This window comes from Trachurus japonicus, chromosome 17 (assembly GCF_045865225.1).
Source record: "Trachurus japonicus isolate A0001 chromosome 17, Traja_1.0".
Lineage (NCBI taxonomy): Eukaryota > Metazoa > Chordata > Actinopteri > Carangiformes > Carangidae > Trachurus > Trachurus japonicus.
In genome coordinates this window covers 20110865-20131142 of record NC_140923.1, presented here as the reverse complement: position 1 = coordinate 20131142, position 20278 = coordinate 20110865, and the positions used below count along the sequence as shown (strand labels likewise).

Genomic DNA, 20278 nt, shown 5'->3' with positions numbered 1-20278 from the left:
GATATAAAAGTAACTCATTAGGAATCTGCTGGAAAAACAAACTAATCATTGTATTGAGGGAAAGTGGTTTGACACTAAAATGCCAAGCGCAGCCTCTTCCAAAAAATAATCCAGTTTTCCTTTTGAGTGGACGTTTCTGCACCTTTTGTCTTGGTTTCTTGCAAAAATGTCGACTCCCTCAGTTACAGTTCGTTGATCAATCGATCAGAGTCCAGTTGTGTTTTCCACCCCCACAAACAAAACCTTAAAAACTAGAATTAGGCAGCAAGGAAATATTGATTTATATAGCGTGATTACTGATTATGAATGGAAGAAAGAAAAGGGGAAAAGTGCTTCTGTGGGGTAGTTTTGATAATCATGACATAGCAGGTGTAGTAATTATATATTTATGGTTATTCCTATTGATTTGTCAGGCTTTACATCTACATCAAAATATATTGTGTGACATCCAATCTCTTTTTTTCAAGTGTTTGGATTTGGAGCTGTCAAAATTTGATATGAGTCTTTTTTATTTCTCTTACTCAGTGTCAACACAGGGATGGGGCATCATAAATCACACAGGCTGAAAATATTAAAGTGGTGTCTGCTCAAATGGTGACATATTGGAAATATCTTTATCAGTGTCACACTATTAAGTACATAAACACAAACTGATAGACAACCAGCAGACAGAGCAAAGTAAACTTTTTATCTAAGGCATTGCACTGCAGTGTCTTGGCAGCAGCAGCAACCGGAGGCAAACATTGCATTTTTTAAATGGATTGTCACATGGATTTGACTTTTTCTAAAGTGGATTCTTATCTACCTGTCTGAAAACATTAAGTCAGGGCCAAGGTAGGATTCATTGTCATTCTCTTCATGTACAGCCCTCAATACAACAGTGGAGCCAAATTGCATTCCTTCAGCTCAGTATTGTTCATTATATAGAAATAAACAGGTTTTCCGGGTAGAAAAGATGGTGGCGTTTTGTTCCACATCTGGTCTCCAGTTTCATGCATTCTTCACTGTGTGTGTGTGTGTGTGTTATCTGGTTGTTCTGTATTTCAGAGGAGATCCTGCAGACCCAAATAGCCCACTGGTGGTCTCCAGATGGGCTGCGGCTGGCCTACATGACCATCAACGACTCGCTGGTGCCGAAGATGGAGGTCCCGTTTTTCACGGGAACGCCGTATCCTACCAACCTGGAGTATCACTATCCGAAGGCAGGTTGAATTCAGCTGCACTCTCACTCCTACTCTCCTTTTAATGTCAACATGTTGATAGGAAATCTGTCAGAAAGCGGTGGAAGACGTGCTGTAGCAAGAAAAGAAATACTCCATTACAATTACGAGTGGTACATTCAAAGTCTTCCAGAAGTATTTGCAGCGAAATGTACAAAAAGTTACATTTTATCCAAGTTCACACACTTTTATGGAGCTTGTTAACGTCAGAAAGACAATGCCTCTATCTTGAACTGAAATTCAGTCTGACATATCTCATTTCCTCTTGGCCCTTGCAGGCTGGGGAGGAAAACCCTGTAGTGCATCTGTCTGTGGTGAGCCTCAATGGTCCCCTGCACACAGTGGTGATGAAGAAACCTGATGACCCCCGAATAGGGTGAGTGACAGCCCGAAGGCGCCTCATTGAAAGCACTAAAAATAGCCGCAGTGCATTTTCTTAAGGTAGCTGAGGCCGAGGTGGTCAGTGGAGGTGATGTGTCCCCGCCCTCTGCTTTTTCCAGGAGGGAGTATTATATCACCATGGTGAAGTGGGCCACCAGCACCAAACTGGCTGTGAACTGGCTGAACAGAGCCCAGAACAACTCCATCCTGACGCTGTGTGAGGCTACGACTGGAGTCTGCATAAAGGTGAAACTCTCGGCCAAGAAAAATTGAAATCTGCTGCCAGTGATTGGTCTGTTGTTATTCGGTTTTTTACGTTCTGTCAACAAATCCCATGAAAAGACCAAACCAATGACGATTTCAACAAATAGGAACTTGTGCAGCCTTATTATGGCATATTCCTCTGTCATTGAAAAACCTTAGCCCATTAGTTTGCCACGTTTTTTCACGCTGGGGTGACATCTTCCTTCATTCTGCTGAACAGCTCCATAACAAGTTCTCTATTTGGTCCTGCCTGTGTAATATTTGCTAAAAAAAAAAAGTGTAATATTTGCTACTTTTTATAATTGTTCTGCATTTCGGGTAATAGCTTCAGGCTCTTTGTGCTGAAAAGTACGAGAAAAGATTGATACCACTTTCATACTGTCCATTAAATAGTGTGGCACAAAACCACTTATTTCACAGACACAAATAAAGTCCTAATCTTCTCATCAAACTCTCTGCCAGAAAGTGAACAAGCATATTTATTTAAGTGTCAAAGAGACGGACTAGCAGACTTTTTTTGGGGATCTTTTCATGATTATTTGTTGACAGTAACGAAAAAATAAAGAATCTTGACAGATTTGTCATTTTTTAAAGAGATTTCATGACTTTCAACTCATGCCCTCTTATTATTTTCAGAAACATGAGGACGAGAGTGACAGTTGGTTGCACAGACAGGTATGTGATCAAAACGCTGCCACCCCGTTGCTATGCAGTTGGCTCAAAAAAAAGAAAAAGACAACAGTGTTTGGTCTGTGTGTCTGAGTTGGAGCAATTAGATGCAACAAAAGACGCCCTGCAGGAACATTTGGGAGACAAACTTTGTCTATTTATTTTTTCTCTTTTTGTCCTCTCCTGCAGAATGAAGTGCCACTCTTCTCCCAAGACGGACACAAGTTCTTCTTCACCCGAGCGATACCTCAGGGTGGGAGAGGAAAGTTTTTCCACATTTCCATGTCCACCTCCATGGTAGGTAAATGGCAGATTATCCCCATAAGATGTGTCATTTGAGGCTCGGTACAGAGTGTTTATTGGTCTCCCCTGTGTGTTTTACGGCCCAGCCCAACACCAGCACAGACATACTTCAGTCCCTGACGTCTGGGGACTGGGACATCACCAGCATCTTGGCGTACAATCATCAAAGGAACCTCATGTAAGGACATTTTGATATCTTTGCATATTTCTAACAGCTGCTTCTGCTGCAGTTGTTGTTTGATGATGATGTTTGTCTGTTTTTTTCCCAGATACTTCCTGAGCACAGAGGACAACCCCAAACGACGGCACTTATACAGGTAGGATATTAATGAAAGTTCAAATGGCTGCTATGTTTTCTGAGTGTTTTTATTTTATTTTATTGAGTTTATACAATGATACTCACCCGGTGCCATCCCACAGTGCCGACACAATCCCTCCATTCAACCGCTGCTGCCTGTCTTGCGAGTTCAAGTGTGGCTATGTGGACGTTTCATTCAGCCACAATATGCAGTACTTTTTACTCAACTGTAAAGGTGAGCATCATCGACCTTGAATCACTTCAGTCAAGGATCTTTTTTTCTTTTTTTTTTTTAATAGCAGCAGAGTGAGAGTGTTTTACATCCCAGCGCTCCTGTGAAAGGAAGTCAGTCCTCTGAGGGGCGGGAGGGGGCCGCAGAGAGCCGTGATCGGTGGAAGGTATAATTGAATTAGTGCTCTGTGTCAGGTTGAGAGCTTATATCGAACTGGACATTAGCAGATAACCTCAAACCACTGCTGGATCCCTCTGATTAGCCACAGAAATAAATGTCTTGTCTGACTGCGTGCCAGCGGTGATGTGAGCTCTGCTGAGCTGCTGGCGAACACAGCATGGCTTTCTGCTTTTAGGATTTGATAAATGGAAAGGAGACGGAGCCCAGTGGTTAGCGCCGTGTCGTTGTTTACCAGATGTATTCCTCGTAGTCCTCCGAGACATTCTGTTATTGTGGGTTTTTTTTTTGTTTTGTTGTGTTTTCACCCTTGTGGCTTCAACTCTGGGGCACAACAACACAGTTTCCATGGAAGCTGATTTGTTTAGGGCGCTCACTCCAGAGAGGAAAAGTGCCAGTGGCTGTCTGCATTAATTGGATCTTTGGAGAGTAGCTCCGCTGTGAAATAATAAGCTACTTCCTCATGGGACGGAAGTGGATTAACTGTGTGGAGCTGGCTGAGAGGCCTGTTTGTGAAGTCTGTTTAAGATAAGAGATGATTCCTGTGCAGCGGAGGCTACTTTCACTTCATCATTACTGGTTTGTTGGAGTCTGTTCAGCCTTTATTCTGGGTCTTCTTAGATGATACTGTATCATGCTAATCAAATTATCTTCTATTATTATGTTCTTACTAATTGTTTTTCCCCTAATTGTTCTCGATAGGCCCAGATATACCAAGTGTGGCCATTTATAGGACTGAGGACAAACAGAGTGAGTGTGGCCATTCTGCGTCATCACGTACAGTAACCTGAACTGAATTCACCATAGAGATGTTTCCATGGACAAATTTGTCACGGAGTTTCATCTTTTGCTGCAGAGGTGTTCGACGTGGAGACGAATGAGAGCGTGAACAAAACGTACAACAATATGCAGATGCCCAGGGTGGAGTACAAGACCATCACCATAGACGACTACAGTACGTGCTGGGGCTTTACCAAATATATATATACTGTATATATCTTTACCAGGTACAGTTACACGTTTGTGCTCAACCCCCCCTGCTGTGTGTTGCAGCTCTGACGATGCAGATCCTGAAGCCAGCTGCATTCGTGGACACCGCCCACTACCCCTTACTGCTGCTGGTGTATGTATGAACACACGTGACTGTGAATACCAGTGACTTTCATGGGTGTTTAAAGGGACTACACCAGAATTCACTACTGTACATTTGGGGTCAGATTAAAAACAGAAAAACCAAAAAAAGTTATTAGTATGACTTAAACTGTGCATTTCCCATAATGCAACGCAATAGTGTGTTTCGATGGGTCATTAGAAATCATTTCAGGTCACTTGACTAATGAAATCAGGTATACTTTGAGTACTACGATATAATAGTACTACTTCTTTTTATTGTTATTTACATATTTTGATCTTTTATCTCTTCGTGAAATTTCCCTATTATTATTGTTCTTTTATTATTATTTATACATTTCTGATTGTTCATTTGTATGTTCTGTTTTCTTTTTGTACATTATATTTAATTGTTAACCTTAGGTGGAGGCATCTAATAAGCTCTTTGAGTTTTCTCCTCTTCCAACATTGTAAATGATCAATTTTGTGTATTTTTAACTGTGCAAAATAAATCAAATCGTATAACATATGCTAGACTTTGTGATGGGACAATTATGAAAAGTACAGTAGAACATTTAAGCACTTAACAGATTTATTTGCATGATGTTCTTGTTATTTTATCAAGTATTTTTATAAATCCTGACCTGAGGTGTTAAAAGCCCACTTGACTAGCTGTAATCAGCAAAAAGCGAGTCGTCCCTCATCATCATCATCATCCTGTGGTGTTTCCCACAGCGACGGTACGCCCGGTGGCCAGATGGTGACGGAGCAGTTCCAGGTGGACTGGGCCACGGTCCTGGTCAGCAGCTTCAGCACCATCGTGATCCGCTTCGACGGCCACGGCAGCGGCTTCAGAGGAACCAACCTTCTGCACAAAGTCAGGAGGAAGCTGGGGAAGCTGGAGGAGAGGGACCAGCTGGAGGCCCTCAGGTCAGACTGCTCCTCCCTGAACAGCGAGCATCACCAAGTAGCAAAGCAGTTTTGAGTTTGACACGTTTTCCTCCTATTTTCAGGTTCATATCCAAAGAGCCGTACATCGATAAGAGTCGAATGGGAGTTTACGGGCGGGTAAGGAGGAGGAACATGTGGACAATGAGAGGGCTACATGTCTTCATGGAGATACAGCAGCTGCCTGATATGTGCAGTTATTTTCATATGGTGTAAATGATCAGATTTCTTGATTTGTTTTGTATCCTCATCCTTTCTTCAGGCCTATGGAGGATATTTAGCCACGATGCTTTTGAGCTCTGCAGAGTTCACCCAGCTAAAATGTGGAACAGCAGTCTCGCCCATCACAGACTTTGAGCTATACGGTACCACAGCCTCGATGTTATTCCTTTAAGGACACCATGGGACAGTGTCTAAAGACTCCTGATCTTTCTAAACCTGTATTATTGTTTTTTTCTTCTTCCAAATTGCAGCATCTGCATTTTCAGAACGATACCTCGGCTTAAAGACAGATTCCCGAGTTTATTCGGTAAAATCTCGCCACTTCTGTCTCTTTATCCACATCACGCAACATTACGTTTTTCTGGGGCTGGATGAGAGGGTTGTTATCAAGAGAAGATGTTGATGACATGGGGGATTTTCTGCTTCCTCTTTTCCTTCAGATGACAAATTTAGCACACGGAAATTTTGCGGATCAGCTTAAGGACAAACAGTACTTGATAATTCACCCGACTGCAGACGGTAAGGGACACAGCATCGGATGCATTTGTTTCTCAGTAATATAGAGTGACATTATTCTGAGAGGTTGGTCACTAATGTGCCTCGTCTTCTCCACTATCTCCACAGAAAAAGTTCACTTCCAGCACACGGCCAAGTTTATCAACTATTTAATCAGCCAGAGGGCCAACTACACTCTACAGGTGAGCCACCGAGTCTGAGAGCACAGGTTCATGTTCAGTGAAATTTGGGGGTCCAAACTATTCCACAAAGGGCCGAGTGGCTGCAGGTTTTCTTTCCAACCAAGCAGCAGCAGCACCAGACTTGACTCATTTAATCAACTGATCTCAGTCTTCAGAAAGTTGATTGGTCAAACTGTGTGCTCTTGACTGGTTGGAACAAAAGCCTGCAGCCACACGGCCCTTTGAGGAATAGTTTGGACATGCTGCACTAAATGGAGGCATTACCTCCTAAAATAAATACAGTAGCCTATAAGATGGCAAAGATGAGGTTTCAGTGCACAGGTATTATGTCAAGTTGGAAGTTCGGAAAAAATGAACCACTACAATGGGCATCGGGTCAAGATGCATGGGAAGTAAAAAAAAAAAAAAAGTAACACTAACCCTCAGTTTAGTTCAGCTCAATGTAGGTCATTTTTTGTTGTTTTTTTACTAATAAGTGTACCAGTGGAGACAACAATTAAGTTAAACACGACAACTCAAACTAGCGTCATTATGTGCTTGATAAAAGTTCTCGGAGACCAACAGACAAATTATAAGAAAAAAAGAGTACCGGTAACTAACTTACTCTTTAGGTGAACAAACTGGAGAGGAAATGAGGGGAAGTGAGGAACACAAACCTACTGTACACAAGAGATGGGGGGACAAAATAACATATTTTGGCCACTTGGGGGCAGCAAAAACAAGCAATTCAATATATTACTAGCTGTTAAGTTGATATGAGAAACCTGCAGCAAACTTTTGCTTAATTAAACATTCAATATGTGGAATTACATTAGCATTGATGTATCACGCTTCTGCATGTATTGAAAATCCATAAGGGTCACGATTGATCACATTGACATTGACCTAAGAAATTGAGGGAAATAGTTTAGAGTTTTTTCACTGTAAACATCTTGCTGAAAACAGCGCTACACTAGCACTGAACCAGAACAGTCAGCATTCAGCCATAAGGTTTAAAACTAAAACAATATGCAGGAGGAGCTGCTGTGGTTGTCACAGCCACATGAAATTTAATGTCTTTCCAGGATGAAATTCTGTTTTTGTTACAGTTCGTTCCCTCTGCTGCAGCTCAGCAAGTGAACCGAGGGAATATTTCATTAAAAAAATAAACATAAAAAGAAAAAGACACCAGACTGGATTGTCTACTTCAAACTGCTGAAATCTCAGTTGGCGTCTTCACTTTTTCCCAGAACCAAAAACTTACTCCAACGTATATTGTCCAATACAACCACAAGGTCCATAAACTTGAGACTGTGTGATTCAGTCGAAAGCTCCACAACAGTTTGTGGTGAGAGCTTGTTTTACCGTCTGTATGAAATAAGAAATATATGAATCTATTCTTTTTTTGTGTAAGTCTATGACAGTGATTTACTATACATAGATTCATATATTTTTTATTTTGTCCTTTATATTACTACAAAATTAACAGCTTTGGGTTTTAAACAAAGTATTTTATTTATTATTTGGTATTTTAATCTCACTTTTACAGACTACACCAGTAAAAGAAAAGAAAATCAAAAGATGAAGTGATTTTGAAAGACTAAGGAAGTTAATTAGTGTAAATCTGTGTATTTCCAGATCTATCCAGATGAAGGACACTTCCTACACAACGATGAGACGCAGCAGCACCTCAGCCAGTCTCTGGTCAACTTCTTTGCCGAGTGTTTCCGGGTGATCGAGGTACCGACGGACGACCAGCAGGAGGAGGACGAGGACGACAGTTAGGCCTGCTCCACTGTGAGCAGCCTCCCTTCCTCCTCCTCCTCCTCCTCCTCCTCCTCCACCACCCCAAACCCCCTCACCCCTCCAACTCCTCGGCCAGCTACTACAGCACAATATGCAACAGATTTCAGATTTCAACCCCAGTCAATCCACGACGCCCTGCACCTGTTTCCAATCTGATTTTAGCTCTACTCTGAAGCGCAGCACCCGCATGAGCAACAAGGGGCCTCGGCCTGTCTGTACCCCCCCCCCCCCCCCCCCCCCCCCACCGTGCTGAGCAGGAAACCAGTCTGAAGGACATTGAATAAATCTCAGATGTGATGTGAACCAGTCTTATTGGATCAAACGGACTAGCACTCCCTCTGGTGGACAGATAGAGGATCAGCATCACGTCTACTGAGCAACAACAATGTGTCTCCAGGTTCAGTAACCCCCACGTGAAGAAGATCAACTCATTATGTTGAGGTTTCACTTTTGAAAGGCTGCCACTTTCTGATAACCTTTGCCAACCGACTTACTGACTATTGTGTTCATGAGTATGATTACTGCTACTTGTTTCCAGAAATTTCTCTGTTCAGTGTCTTACGATAGTACCGTTGTCTATGAGTGGATGTCCGGCTGCATCAGTCCTTAGTTGCTTTAACGAAAAATGAGGGCACAATGTTTAAACTTTGTGTTGTACTCCAGAAGAAAAAGAAAAAAATGAGTTGTCTATACAAAAATGAGATGAAATCACATTTTCCCCTCCTCATATATCTGGATCAAACTCTTCTTTTTAGTCACTGTGCCTTACTGTGGGTGGAAATGTTCATGTTAGGAGCCCACATGATGCTGAAAATGAGTAAATATGAGTAGGCCTTGTCTGAACTGTGCATTCCTTTGAAAACTCAAACACAGATTGTGATTTAATTTTTCCTGAGCGGATGACAAAATTACAAAAAAAAAAGATCATGGCACATTTGAATTCAGAACAGGGAAAGATTTGAATACTGAATAAGTTGGCTACTGATGGAAATGTAAAGAATATTTAGTTGCAAATGCAGTTCTTGATATTTACCCTCCAAACTGGTGAGTTTACTATGCTGATTTTATTTTATTTTTTTTCATTATTTTGTGAACTTCTTTGTGTGTTTAAATGGCTTGACTCTCTCCCCCATGTCACTTCTGTTAGTATTGTCAGTGGTTTCTAGTCAGCTGATGTACAAAGTGTATAAATCTTATATTGTTTAAGTCTTTATGTTGTACGTGCAACTTGTATATAAAGCATTTTGAAATGTATCGTTTGTCGGCTCTGTTTGTATCCAGTGTTACATCTACCGGCCTTTTTTTTGTGTGTGTGTGAAGTAACAACATACGCTGAGAGTTTGCCATTGACAAAATTTATTTCCAGTGTTTCAGGAGTCTGTGCACACCCCTCTCACAATCAGAGGAACACAGCATTGGTACAAATGGTCCAGCTCAATGAAGTGTTTTCCTCCTGCGGCGGCGACGACCTCTCTCCACAGAGAAGCGACCCGGCTGCCCACAACACCCACACACACACAGGCCTCATGAGCATCCTCCTCTCACAATACTGTACTTAATCCCGCAAATCTGATGGAAATGTAAAGCAGCTAAAACATGGCATTTATGTACATTTAACTTACTTATTTTACAAGGAATATTTAAAATTCAAGTTCTGTTAAAATCAAAAACATGAGAAAAAAAAAACCAGGAGGAGAGAAAAAAAATGTATAAAACATGTTAAGACCAGAGTGGAATGCCTAAGGAATGGAAGCTCGGCATTTTGTTACGTAACCTGTAGAATGACTGAGGGTCGACAATAAAAATGTCATTCACAGTAACATCTTCATGTGTATCAACAAACACAATATGGCACCCTTAACATTTCATTGTGAGGCACTTCCTATTGTGAAGAAACATGATTTTTTTTTTTTCCTGATGTGATTACCCATTTTTCTTTTTCTTCCTCTTCGCCCGTCACTGACAGATGTGTGAACCACAAACACTAAAACACAGCATAACACTTTGCATCAGAGGGATGTTGTTCACTGCTCTTTAAACCACATAGCTGGGATGTATAATAACTTGTGTTTTTTTTTTTGTTTAGTTTTTTCTCTTTTGCATAACTCCAGTGTCTCCTTGTCACCTCTTGTACCTTTGGAAAGGCCCCTTTGACAGCAGAGAGCTTGTAAGCAGTCCACACACAGGCTGTACCAAAAAAAAAAACACTATTCAAGTACACAGAAAAATAGGGATATGTACACTTTAGAATGAAACACAAGCATCTAAAGCTTTTAGTCAGTATTACAGCAAGCATGTCTGTACATTCTTCATTTGGTTACTGAGAGACTCACTGACTTTGAACATCATAACTTTCTTTACACAAAAATAGTTCCTCTGCAATACTAAAAATCTTTTTTCACTACTTCCTACTCATCCTAGAAGTCAGTTCATCCTTAAAGCCACTTTGCTAAACCTTTTTATAACAATCTTAACTGTGTTCCACGCTTCCTTGCACGTACTTCACAGACTCATTGTGTCACGAGTGACAGGTCCTCTCTCAATCCTCAGCATAACAGGGATTTGTACTAGGAGGGAGGAAGTCCTCCTGCTGACCCATCCCAAAGTCATTTGTCATTAAAAAATAAAAGAAATTAAAAAAAAATGGTATAAACAACATTTTGTTCCATGCCGTATATGTGAGCAAGATCAACAATCCCTGTGTGCAGTAATTCTCTTTTCACAAGCACACACACCACTTACAGACGCACACTCCAGACTATTTTTTTTTGTTTTGTTTGTGCAACATGCTCATTCACTAACATTGGTCACACAACAGACATTATACTGACAGACTCCCAAGTAGGTACACATCTCACAGACGAGGAACACACACAGTCACACACACTTCTCACAGGTACTGATAGAATCGTGAATGGACCACCTGGGAACTGGCGAGTTTATGTGGGTGAGCGGTGGCCGACAGGCTCAGGTTTTTGCTCGGGGGGGCGTCGCCGTTCAGCGCCTCAGCTGGATGATGCGGGAGTTCAGAAGAGGACGAGGCTCCGAAGTTTTGGGAGTTGGGGCTGCACGGCCCCCCCTGCTGTTCTGGAAAGTCCAGGCTGACCTCGGGGTTGCTGGTGCGGTGGCGCTCGCGGGCGATCCAGTCCCCGATGGAGAAGTCCTGAGAGCTGCATTTGGGCTTCAGCCGGTCCACGGCCGACAGCTCCGACCGGGAGCCCGAGCCGATGCCGATCTGCTGCGGCCAGTCTCCCAGGACGGACAGCTCCGCAAAGTCCCTCTGCCCGCCCATGGTGTGTCTGCGCCGGATGTTCTTCTTCTTGCTGCGGCCCTCCGGGGACCGGCTCCTCTGGCTGCCCACGCCGAACATGTCGTCCACGGACATTCGCAGACGCACCTTCAGCCGGTCGGTGATCTTCAGTTTCCACGCCGGCTCCGTCTTGTCCAGCTCGCTGCGGGACGAGGAGCTGAGGCTGCCGGTCGAACGGCCTTTGACCGACCCCAGGACACGTGACAGTCTGTTGGAATCTTTGTCGCTGCGAGCTCCGTCCAGCGACGACTCGCTGTCGGTCTTCTGCTGGGCAGCTTTCTTTCTGGACAGCGTGTCGCATTCGATGAGCCTGTGGGAGGCGAGGGGCCGCGGAGCTTCCTGCAGATCCCTGTGGTCGGCCCTCCCGACAGTAAACACAGACATGTCGCTCTCGCTGTCCGTCTCCATCGGCCTTCCCTCGCTGATGAGCTCGCTCCTCTCGTCGTCCGCGTCGTCCCCCCCTCGGCTCTCGGCCACGGACTGCACCTCGGGGCTGAGCGTGCTGAGCTCGGCTCCGGTCAGGAACGTCATGGAGGAGGTGGTGGAGTAGTCGGAGGTGATGGAGCAGACCTCGGCCCCCAGCCCGCTGGGCCCCGCCTCCGGCCCCTGAGCCGCCGTCCGGCTGCGCCGCGCCCTGGGCACCGAGGCCTGAGAGCTGGTGCTGTTCATCGTACCGAGGTCGGACACCGTGTCGTCGTAGTTGGAGGGCGGGTCGGACAGAGAGGACTGGTGGGCCATCGGCATGCGGTAGCCGAGGTTGGGGGAGTGCGGCGGCGAGGCGTACGGGGAGCCGGTCCGGAGGGCGGAGGACATGCGCTGTGGAGGCAGCGGGGGGGAGGGCGCCGACATCCGACCGCTGGAGAGAGACTCCTTCCTGTCGGTTTGGTCCAGCTGCTCCTCTGAGCCGTTTCTGTGCTTCTCTTTCCCACCGGCCTCATCCGTCTCCTCCTCCTCCTCCTCGGTCCGGCTGTCCGGGGACCACAGAGGCTGCTGCTGAGTCTCCTCCGGGAGCTCCTTCTTGGGGAACACGGCGTCCAGGTCGTCGTCCGAGCTGCTTGGATGAGCTTTGTCCTTGGGCTTCTTGCGTTTACGATTGACAAAGAAGGAGGAGCGCAGCATCTCTTTGCTACACTGATCCTTCCCCGACCCCCACAAGCCCTGATGAGACAGAACCAAGACAGTTTTTTAATAAACACACTCATCAAGACAAAGACAGAAGAATGAAAATGAAACAAAAACAGAAAAAATGGAGGAATGGAGGATTTATGTATTACCTTTGATTTGGAGGAGTCACTACATGCTGAATCTGAATTAAAGAGAAGAGAGTCATTAGTAAAAGTCTGTCACCTCTGTGACTTGCTGCAAACAGACAACAAGAGATAAAGAAGGAGAAGAGGCAGATTAAAGGTTCACAGTGAAACTGACGGACATGATGAGAATAATGAGCAGCTCGATGAAGGCAGATGACACTTTTTCAGCTCAGAGAGAAAGAGAGAGAGAGAGAGAGAGAGACAGGAGGACAAGTAACCACACTAAGCAGTATATGGAGAAGTGGACAAAGCAGCAGAAGAGGCCTGAGATGAAGGATGATGAGGGAGTGAAAACCCGGCAGTAAACCAAGACACAAGAAGCGGCTCATGCTCATGTTTCGATGGGACGACGGCACATCACAGACAAACACGCCAGTCACAGAGCAACACATGTAGCCACCAACCAGCTGTAGGCATTCTTTCCCAACTCAAAGACGTCACAGAGGAGAGGGAGTGATGACTGACTGGGAGACTGAGAGAGAGGGGCCTGAGCTGAACAGATCAGTGAGTGTGTGTCGCGGTGGATACAGCTGGCGCAGGCGAGCCGCCGTGTGAACAGACAGATTTCTCTTACTCCGAGCTAAACTCCCGCGGAAGCCCCCTTTAACATGTAGCCCGTCACTCTCTCTCAGCAACATAAAAGAAAAAGCAAAACAAAGGAGTTCACAAAACCTTCTCGGCTTACTGTTCGAAAGACGAAAACACGCAAAACCTGCGGCTAATAAAAAAATAAAGCAGACAGATAAAGCCACTTTCCCAACAAGTTGTTCCAGCAAATATGGAACCACAGGAACTAAATTCAGGAACTCAGAGTTGCCTTCGGCCGCTTGTGTTCTGTTTCTCCACAGCAGCAACTGGGAAGATTAGGCAAATTACACGGGTAACAAATTGCAATATGACAGCCGTGTTTGAGGAGCAATTTTCACACTTGAAAAAACAACAGAGTTATTGTGTTGCTGTTTGTCTTTACTGCGGCTCAGGAGGAGTAGGCTCAAATGTTTAATGGTTGTATCTTAACGTTTTCAAATGTGACTATGATAAACAATCAGCATCTTTCATTTTCAACCTGACAAACAAATGTCGCAAATGTTTCTGACACAACAAATGTCCAAACCTCAACCTAACGCTGTTAGAAACATTTAGACACTGGCTCCTCTGTCCTGAACTTCCTGGGCTCCTGAATGAGTTCCTGCAGTGGAAGTGGGCTACTGAGGATCTGAAGTCAAAGTGTGTGTCCGTCAGTGTGTGTGTGTGTGTGTGTGTGTGTGTGTGTGTGTACAGTGTAGCTCTGGGTTGGGTTAGGGAGACTGTGAGAGACATCAGTGAATCGATGTAGGTGCTGTACATTATGTGACAGTAGGAGATGATGAATGTGTTTGTGTGTCGTTGACAATGTGATGTTTTATAATGTTGAATGGCGACAAAGGACGTCACAGACAACAAACCAAACAAAAACACACAAGGAGGAGGCACTTGAAATTAAAAAATAATAAATAAATAACGACCTGTTGCGGCAAACACTAGCACAGCTTCCTGCTCCTCTGCTATATGTGCCTCTGCATCAGTCACTACACACTTGCCTGGTTGTTGTGTGTGGGGGGGTTTCGCTGTTGTGTAAACGCATGTGTGCTGGGGGGAACATCCAGCTCAGTCCCCACCACTACAACCCCCTCCCCTCCCCCCACCCCACCCTCAGACATCATGACACATTATGCCACATGACCGGGAGAGAACCTGAGGTTGACCGTACCATGCTACTTGTCCTTGCGATCAGCTTAAGAGACAACAAGAGACAGCAGAAGGGCTTTCAGAGAAAGTACAGCAGCATCGCTCTGTATCCCCTCAATTTAGGGTATTGGTTTAAATATGAGACGTGCACACCACAGGAAAAATGACAAACATCGACTTCTCTTTCTTTCTTTTTTATCTTTTTTCCTCCTTTTCGCCCAAATTTAAAAGAGCTGCGGGTTTCTGCAGACTAGGCAGCTACACTGGGCACAACACTCGTCCTTCTTCCTACAGTCCCAGCTGTCCATCACTGACAAAACAGAGTCCATCAGTGACATCATCGAGTGATAGACGCCGCCCACTTGGCCTGTGTCAAGATTGGGTAATGTGTGAGTGCTGGACAGGGATAAGGGAGAAAAACAACACACTACACACAGAAGGGCAGAGGTCAGAAGGGTTAAAACTTCCATCGTTTCTTTTTGTTCGTTAGATTTTCTTTGGGAAAGAACATGCCGGGATTATGTGAGAGACGAGGAGGAGGGGAAGAAAAGAACTGAAAGAAAAGGAGTCGTCGTCTCAACACAGGTAAAGCACAGGGAGAAAAAAATGACTTGAGCAAAAGGAAATAAAGAGTAAAGCAAAGAAAGGAACGGAAATAAAACTTGGACAATTTTATCTCGTTGGGCAAAATAAAACGTCAACATCAAAACAAAACAGACTTTTATCCAAAAATAGATAAACAAAAAATAAAATAAAATTATAAAAAGGCAGAACATACTGCAAAGTATTTTTCAACAATTTTCCAACGGTTAAAAATGTTTTGGTTGAAAAATGACTGAAAAAGCTTGCTGTAACAGAAACACAAATAAAACTTGGCAGACTTGTTTTTTTGCTCCAAGCATTTCAAATCAAGGAAAACAGGCATGATGCTCTTCATCTTAGCATAAACGACTGAGACACGGCTAACACTTAGTCTTATATAAGTCTACATATATAGCACATGTTTTCTATTGTAATAATGGCAGTTAAATACAGTATTGCTGTCAAGACTGAGTCCTGAGAGAAAAATTCCAGTGAGTTACCTGAGACTTCGCCCGGTGATGCCGCCGTCCGTCCAATGTTGGAGAGCAGGTGGTCGATATTGGGCACAGGCTGAGACTGCACTGTGCTCTCCTGCTCAGCTGTGGTCTGGAGCCACACATGCAGAGAATAACAGAGAGAGAGGATAAATGACTGAACACTACACGTAACTGTGGGGGAAAGGAGAGAATCACCACAAACAGGGAATATAGATGCATCGAATTCAAAGCTGCATTAATCGATAAACTGAAAAAGATTCATTTAATGGTTTGGCTCAGTCATGAGGGAAATATCTGGCTGTTTAGGTGTCTGCTAGTTAAATGTGTCTGTCTGGAGGCTGGTACTGGGGATGTAGTATACACTGGGTTTATCAGAGCTTTGTCCCTGAAATGAAGGGAAATAAAAGAAGAACCCAAACAGTAAAGTTGTGACGTGAAAATCTAAAATCACGAGCTCAATGATGCTAAAATGTTTAAGTCTCATAATTTCATCATCATTTGAATCACTGTTCATACGAAAATACAGATTAATGCAGCTTTTAATACCCACATGTATAGAATAAACATCTTGATTTCAGGAATCTATGATAAACATGATGGAGAAAATGAAAAAAGAAAGAAAGTGAACGGCCACATACAACAGGGTCCTCATCACCGTCATCAGTGAAGAACCAGTCATATTGCTGGATAAGGTTCTCAACTATCTTGCACTGGTCCGGCATGTGATTGACCATGTTGGTCATGTTGTCCTCGGAGGTCCGGACCAGCGTGGGACCAAACACTATGGCCAGGTTTCGAGGCTCCATCTGAACAGAGGTGAAAATGAATCAGATGTAACGAACTAATCCTCAAAGGGATCCTGGATTTACACAGGAGTGGAGGTAACGACATCAGCGCTGACGGATCCTGTTAACATTAATACCTTGTTCTTTTCACAGTTCTCAGAAACCCTCTTGAGATGAGCACAGAGGAACTTCAGAGTTTCATAGTGATGATCAGGTAACTCGTAGATCTGCAAGAATCGACGGTAACAAAGTTTCAGGGTTAATTGAATGCCGAACTGTAAAGCTATAAATCCTTCATATTAGATTTTTACTCACCAGCTTCTTAAGCTCCTTTAATCTGTCCACCGAGTCTTCTGCTCTGTTAGCTTCTATGAAATCAGCGTACTTTTCTGTTAAATAAAACAGAGTTACTTTTTAAATGCTCACATCTTCGCTGGGAATTTTTTTGTTATCATTTTCAACAACATTAAAAGATCCTACCGTTTGTAAAAAGAGGTTCTGGAAGTTTTCGGAAAAAAGACTTCAGTAGGCTGCTGATGACATTAAGGTCCCTCCATTTCTGCAGAGGAGTAAAAGGATGGAGGACGGCATCATAAGCACAGTCCTTACAGTCTGAAATCAATCACTGCTTAAAGCTGCTGTCAGTCAGTGTGGTCGATGGTGCACTGCACTGTGCAACCCAACCGTCAGTCACTCACGTCTTCCTGGATGTCGATGTCAGTCATGCCTTTGCTGTTGAGCTCCTCCTGCATGCTGGAGATGGCGGCGTTGTTCCCAGGGACCCTGTAGATGCCCGTGTACTCCAGACCGCGCTCCTCCACCACGTTGCAGCACACCTCCACGATCAGAGGAACAAACTGCGCAGCACAAAGCATCGACGGTCACATATGACAAATCACTAGTTACATCCCAATCATTTCAACAGAAACCTTCATATTATGTCGACAGTTATTTTGCAGTTAGGTTCATACACGTCAATGTGAGCTGCTCTGGCAAGAAACAACCACCACTGTGGCTGACGAGTTGATACAAAAATCTATATTTCAGCAACATGCTAACCTGAGCTGAATGCTAAACCATACAGAGTTTTCTGTGAAATGCATAAACTCACCCTGTTGTTCTGCGCAGGTGGACAGTCGTCAAGCCGCACGCCGAACGTGACGCCAGCTGGAGTCTTCTTTTCGAAGGGCTTCCTCATGATCCCTGCGATACCGATCTTCCAAGCCGCTCTGTCCCTCGGTGGACTGGAGTCATCTGACAGGACACGTGTATAAATTAGCCAGGTGAGATTAGGCGCGTGCTAGTCAAACCACACGATAAGGAACTGGTAACTACCTTTCGGCGCCCTTCGATCCTCTCCGGTTTTAGGTGAATGGGGGCTGTGGATCTTGCCGTCCGCTTTACCTCCTAGGAAGGCTTGTTTGATGCTGAGGGACTGACGGGAGGTTTTCGGGGAAGGCTCAGACCTGCTGCTTGGTGCGCTGATCAACACAATTGACAAAAATACACACAGACAAATATCAACATGAGTTTGCTGTTGAATTAAATTAGGTGGATATGTGCCTGATGACGGTGGATGAGCCCTGAGGGACAATGTGGAGTCAGCATACCTCATCATATTATATTCTTTGATCTTTCGACTGATCAGGTCCTGGCTTGTTACAGTAGCGTTCTGCAATGACAGAGAAATATAGTTAGTCTGAGAAAGCCTGAGTCAATGATTTAAGGTAAAACGATGATTCATCAAAGGAAATCCAATTTAATTACAATTCATATTCCTATTGCAACACATCAAATTCATCAGTTTCTTGAGATACACAAACACAAATGCTGTAATATTCCAGCAATAACTGGATATTCAAAAACATGCATTGTGTGGCCAGCAGGAAGTAGCCACTTGTTTGACAGACTGGCAAACGGACAAACAGACCGGGACCAAGCCCAAAGATAAAAGCAGAAGGCAAACTGCAGACAGGCTAACAATTGTACAAATGACATCAGTTTGGCTTCAGGGCCAAGCGTCCAGCTCTTCTGATCCCATGAGAGAAAATAAACCAGCATCAACTTCACAAATGTCCAAAGAAGACAAGTCTGCCTGTACTGTACAGCCTCACAGCAGACACAGATCTAATGTTAAAAGGGTCTACAAACATATTACGTCATACTATGACATAACATTTAACTCAAAAACATCAAGCCGATCAAAGAACTGTAAAAATTCCTCCTAATATAAAGACACACAATTGGGATACTGAGATGCTACAATAGGCATTTTATTTAAATATGCCATCATCTGATTGGATTTCAATATTATTTTTCTATCAGTCGTCTTAGCTGATAGTGCCATGTCAATACTATCAGTGGTTCTGCCATGTATCTGCAAATCTTTAAACTGTTTAACTATTTCTTCCAATATCTGAATAATTGTAGCGTGGTTTTAGTTTGTTTTTACTCTCTATGTTTTTACTGTATTAGCCATTGCTCATATAATGAAGTCATGGCTAATGGGGATCCTAATAAATAAACTCATGTACACTACATTTCCAAAACATTTCCAATCCTACCTAACCACATGCTGCCAGGCCTCCATCTCAGATACCACAGTGAATTATTGCCAGAAGATATCAGCTAACGAGGTCTCACTGAAAGGCAGCTCACTGATTGGCTCTCAGTGTAACATGGAATTTTCCCCTCACATGCCAAGAAGTGCCACCTGCTTTTTTCTGCTCTGTCAGTACAGAGCAAATTTCCAGTGACACCTTATTGTACCTTTTGTTAGGCTGTATGTAAATAAAGGCTATAATCCACATCACTGTATTTCATTCACAAACAGACTCTCGTTCCTTCTGTTTTTAACCTGATGGGAGTGCCTCTTTTTTTCTTTTAAACTATAGTGGGAGTCTGGTTTAAACGTTCTTGTTTTTCCTGTCACTATAGGCAAATGATCTCAAGCGCTAAGCCCCGCCCTGATGACAGTTTACTGGCTGGAGTGATGATGTCAGCCCGAGGGGTCACCGTGCTTTTGAGATTTTAGGATTTCTGACAAACGTCTTTAAATATCTGCTTGCCGTATCCGTTTGAAACTGAAGGTGACCTGGAGGTGAGGCGGAGGCAGTAGTAATGTTGACTCGGCTACTCGGTTAAGCACACATCATGAGGCTTACTGGAACACACCTCTTCATCTGGGTTACTGTTTTCCTGAATGACTCTGATCCAGGTCAGCATGTCGTCCCTCCCTTCTGCCTGAAACAAATACTCGCAGTCCGAGGTGGTCAGTCGCAGCACGTTCTTGCGCCTTGTATCGCTGTAGGAGATGTCAATCAGACAGGCCTTGATGCTGATTTGCAGCGGGTCCTCGTCAGATTGTGACGTAGCATGAGAGTGAGCATCCTTTCTGTCTTTGTACAGGGTCAGGGTGTGACCTTGTAAAACACCGTACATCTGCTTCCATGATCTCATTCCTCCACTTACACGCTGCAGGGAGAGAGAGAGAGGCAAGGGAAGAGAAATACTTAAACACAGCAGAACACTGAGGGTATGTATGACTGTTAAATGAAGGCAGGACTGGACGTGTTTACCTTATTTTTATCTGTATTAAGCTGCCTAAAGTTAAGGAACCCTTCTTTGGAAGAATTAGCAAAGATCTCTGAAGAGGAATCCCTCCGAGATCCAGAGTCTCCAGATGATTTATGTCCGTCCAGAGCCTGCAAAGTGTGAATGCATGGTATTATTTCTGGCATTAACAGCTGACAGTGGGGT

General features: G+C 43.9%; 2 protein-coding genes across 3 annotated transcripts in view; one reads left to right on the top strand and one right to left on the bottom strand.

Annotated features, from left to right (window-relative positions):
* The window catches only part of LOC146970570 (A-type potassium channel modulatory protein DPP6-like), a 64278-nt gene extending 54986 nt beyond the window's left edge, over positions 1 to 9292 (top strand). Inside the window, exons 9-26 of the mRNA XM_085804259.1 lie at positions 1048 to 1202; positions 1499 to 1596; positions 1721 to 1847; positions 2502 to 2540; positions 2724 to 2831; positions 2924 to 3015; positions 3107 to 3154; positions 3258 to 3370; positions 4247 to 4294; positions 4401 to 4499; positions 4598 to 4667; positions 5390 to 5584; positions 5668 to 5722; positions 5865 to 5967; positions 6076 to 6131; positions 6265 to 6343; positions 6449 to 6522; positions 8140 to 9292. Of these exons, the coding sequence (XP_085660385.1) occupies positions 1048 to 1202; positions 1499 to 1596; positions 1721 to 1847; positions 2502 to 2540; positions 2724 to 2831; positions 2924 to 3015; positions 3107 to 3154; positions 3258 to 3370; positions 4247 to 4294; positions 4401 to 4499; positions 4598 to 4667; positions 5390 to 5584; positions 5668 to 5722; positions 5865 to 5967; positions 6076 to 6131; positions 6265 to 6343; positions 6449 to 6522; positions 8140 to 8286 (1706 nt within the window). The 3' untranslated portion in view covers positions 8287 to 9292. The remainder of the gene's footprint in view (positions 1 to 1047; positions 1203 to 1498; positions 1597 to 1720; positions 1848 to 2501; positions 2541 to 2723; positions 2832 to 2923; positions 3016 to 3106; positions 3155 to 3257; positions 3371 to 4246; positions 4295 to 4400; positions 4500 to 4597; positions 4668 to 5389; positions 5585 to 5667; positions 5723 to 5864; positions 5968 to 6075; positions 6132 to 6264; positions 6344 to 6448; positions 6523 to 8139) is intronic.
* A 354-nt stretch (positions 9293 to 9646) lies between these two features.
* Positions 9647 to 20278, bottom strand: part of arhgap21b (Rho GTPase activating protein 21b) — a 36648-nt gene continuing 26016 nt past the window's right edge. For both annotated transcript variants that reach the window (XM_085805532.1, XM_085805533.1), the window contains 13 exons: positions 20098 to 20223; positions 19694 to 19993; positions 18130 to 18191; positions 17855 to 18000; positions 17631 to 17773; positions 17218 to 17376; positions 17000 to 17078; positions 16835 to 16908; positions 16657 to 16746; positions 16373 to 16540; positions 15738 to 15843; positions 12892 to 12923; positions 9647 to 12775 (listed from right to left, as the gene is read on the bottom strand). In XM_085805532.1, the coding sequence (XP_085661658.1) occupies positions 11198 to 12775; positions 12892 to 12923; positions 15738 to 15843; positions 16373 to 16540; positions 16657 to 16746; positions 16835 to 16908; positions 17000 to 17078; positions 17218 to 17376; positions 17631 to 17773; positions 17855 to 18000; positions 18130 to 18191; positions 19694 to 19993; positions 20098 to 20223 (3063 nt within the window). In that variant the 3' untranslated portion in view covers positions 9647 to 11197. The remainder of the gene's footprint in view (positions 12776 to 12891; positions 12924 to 15737; positions 15844 to 16372; positions 16541 to 16656; positions 16747 to 16834; positions 16909 to 16999; positions 17079 to 17217; positions 17377 to 17630; positions 17774 to 17854; positions 18001 to 18129; positions 18192 to 19693; positions 19994 to 20097; positions 20224 to 20278) is intronic.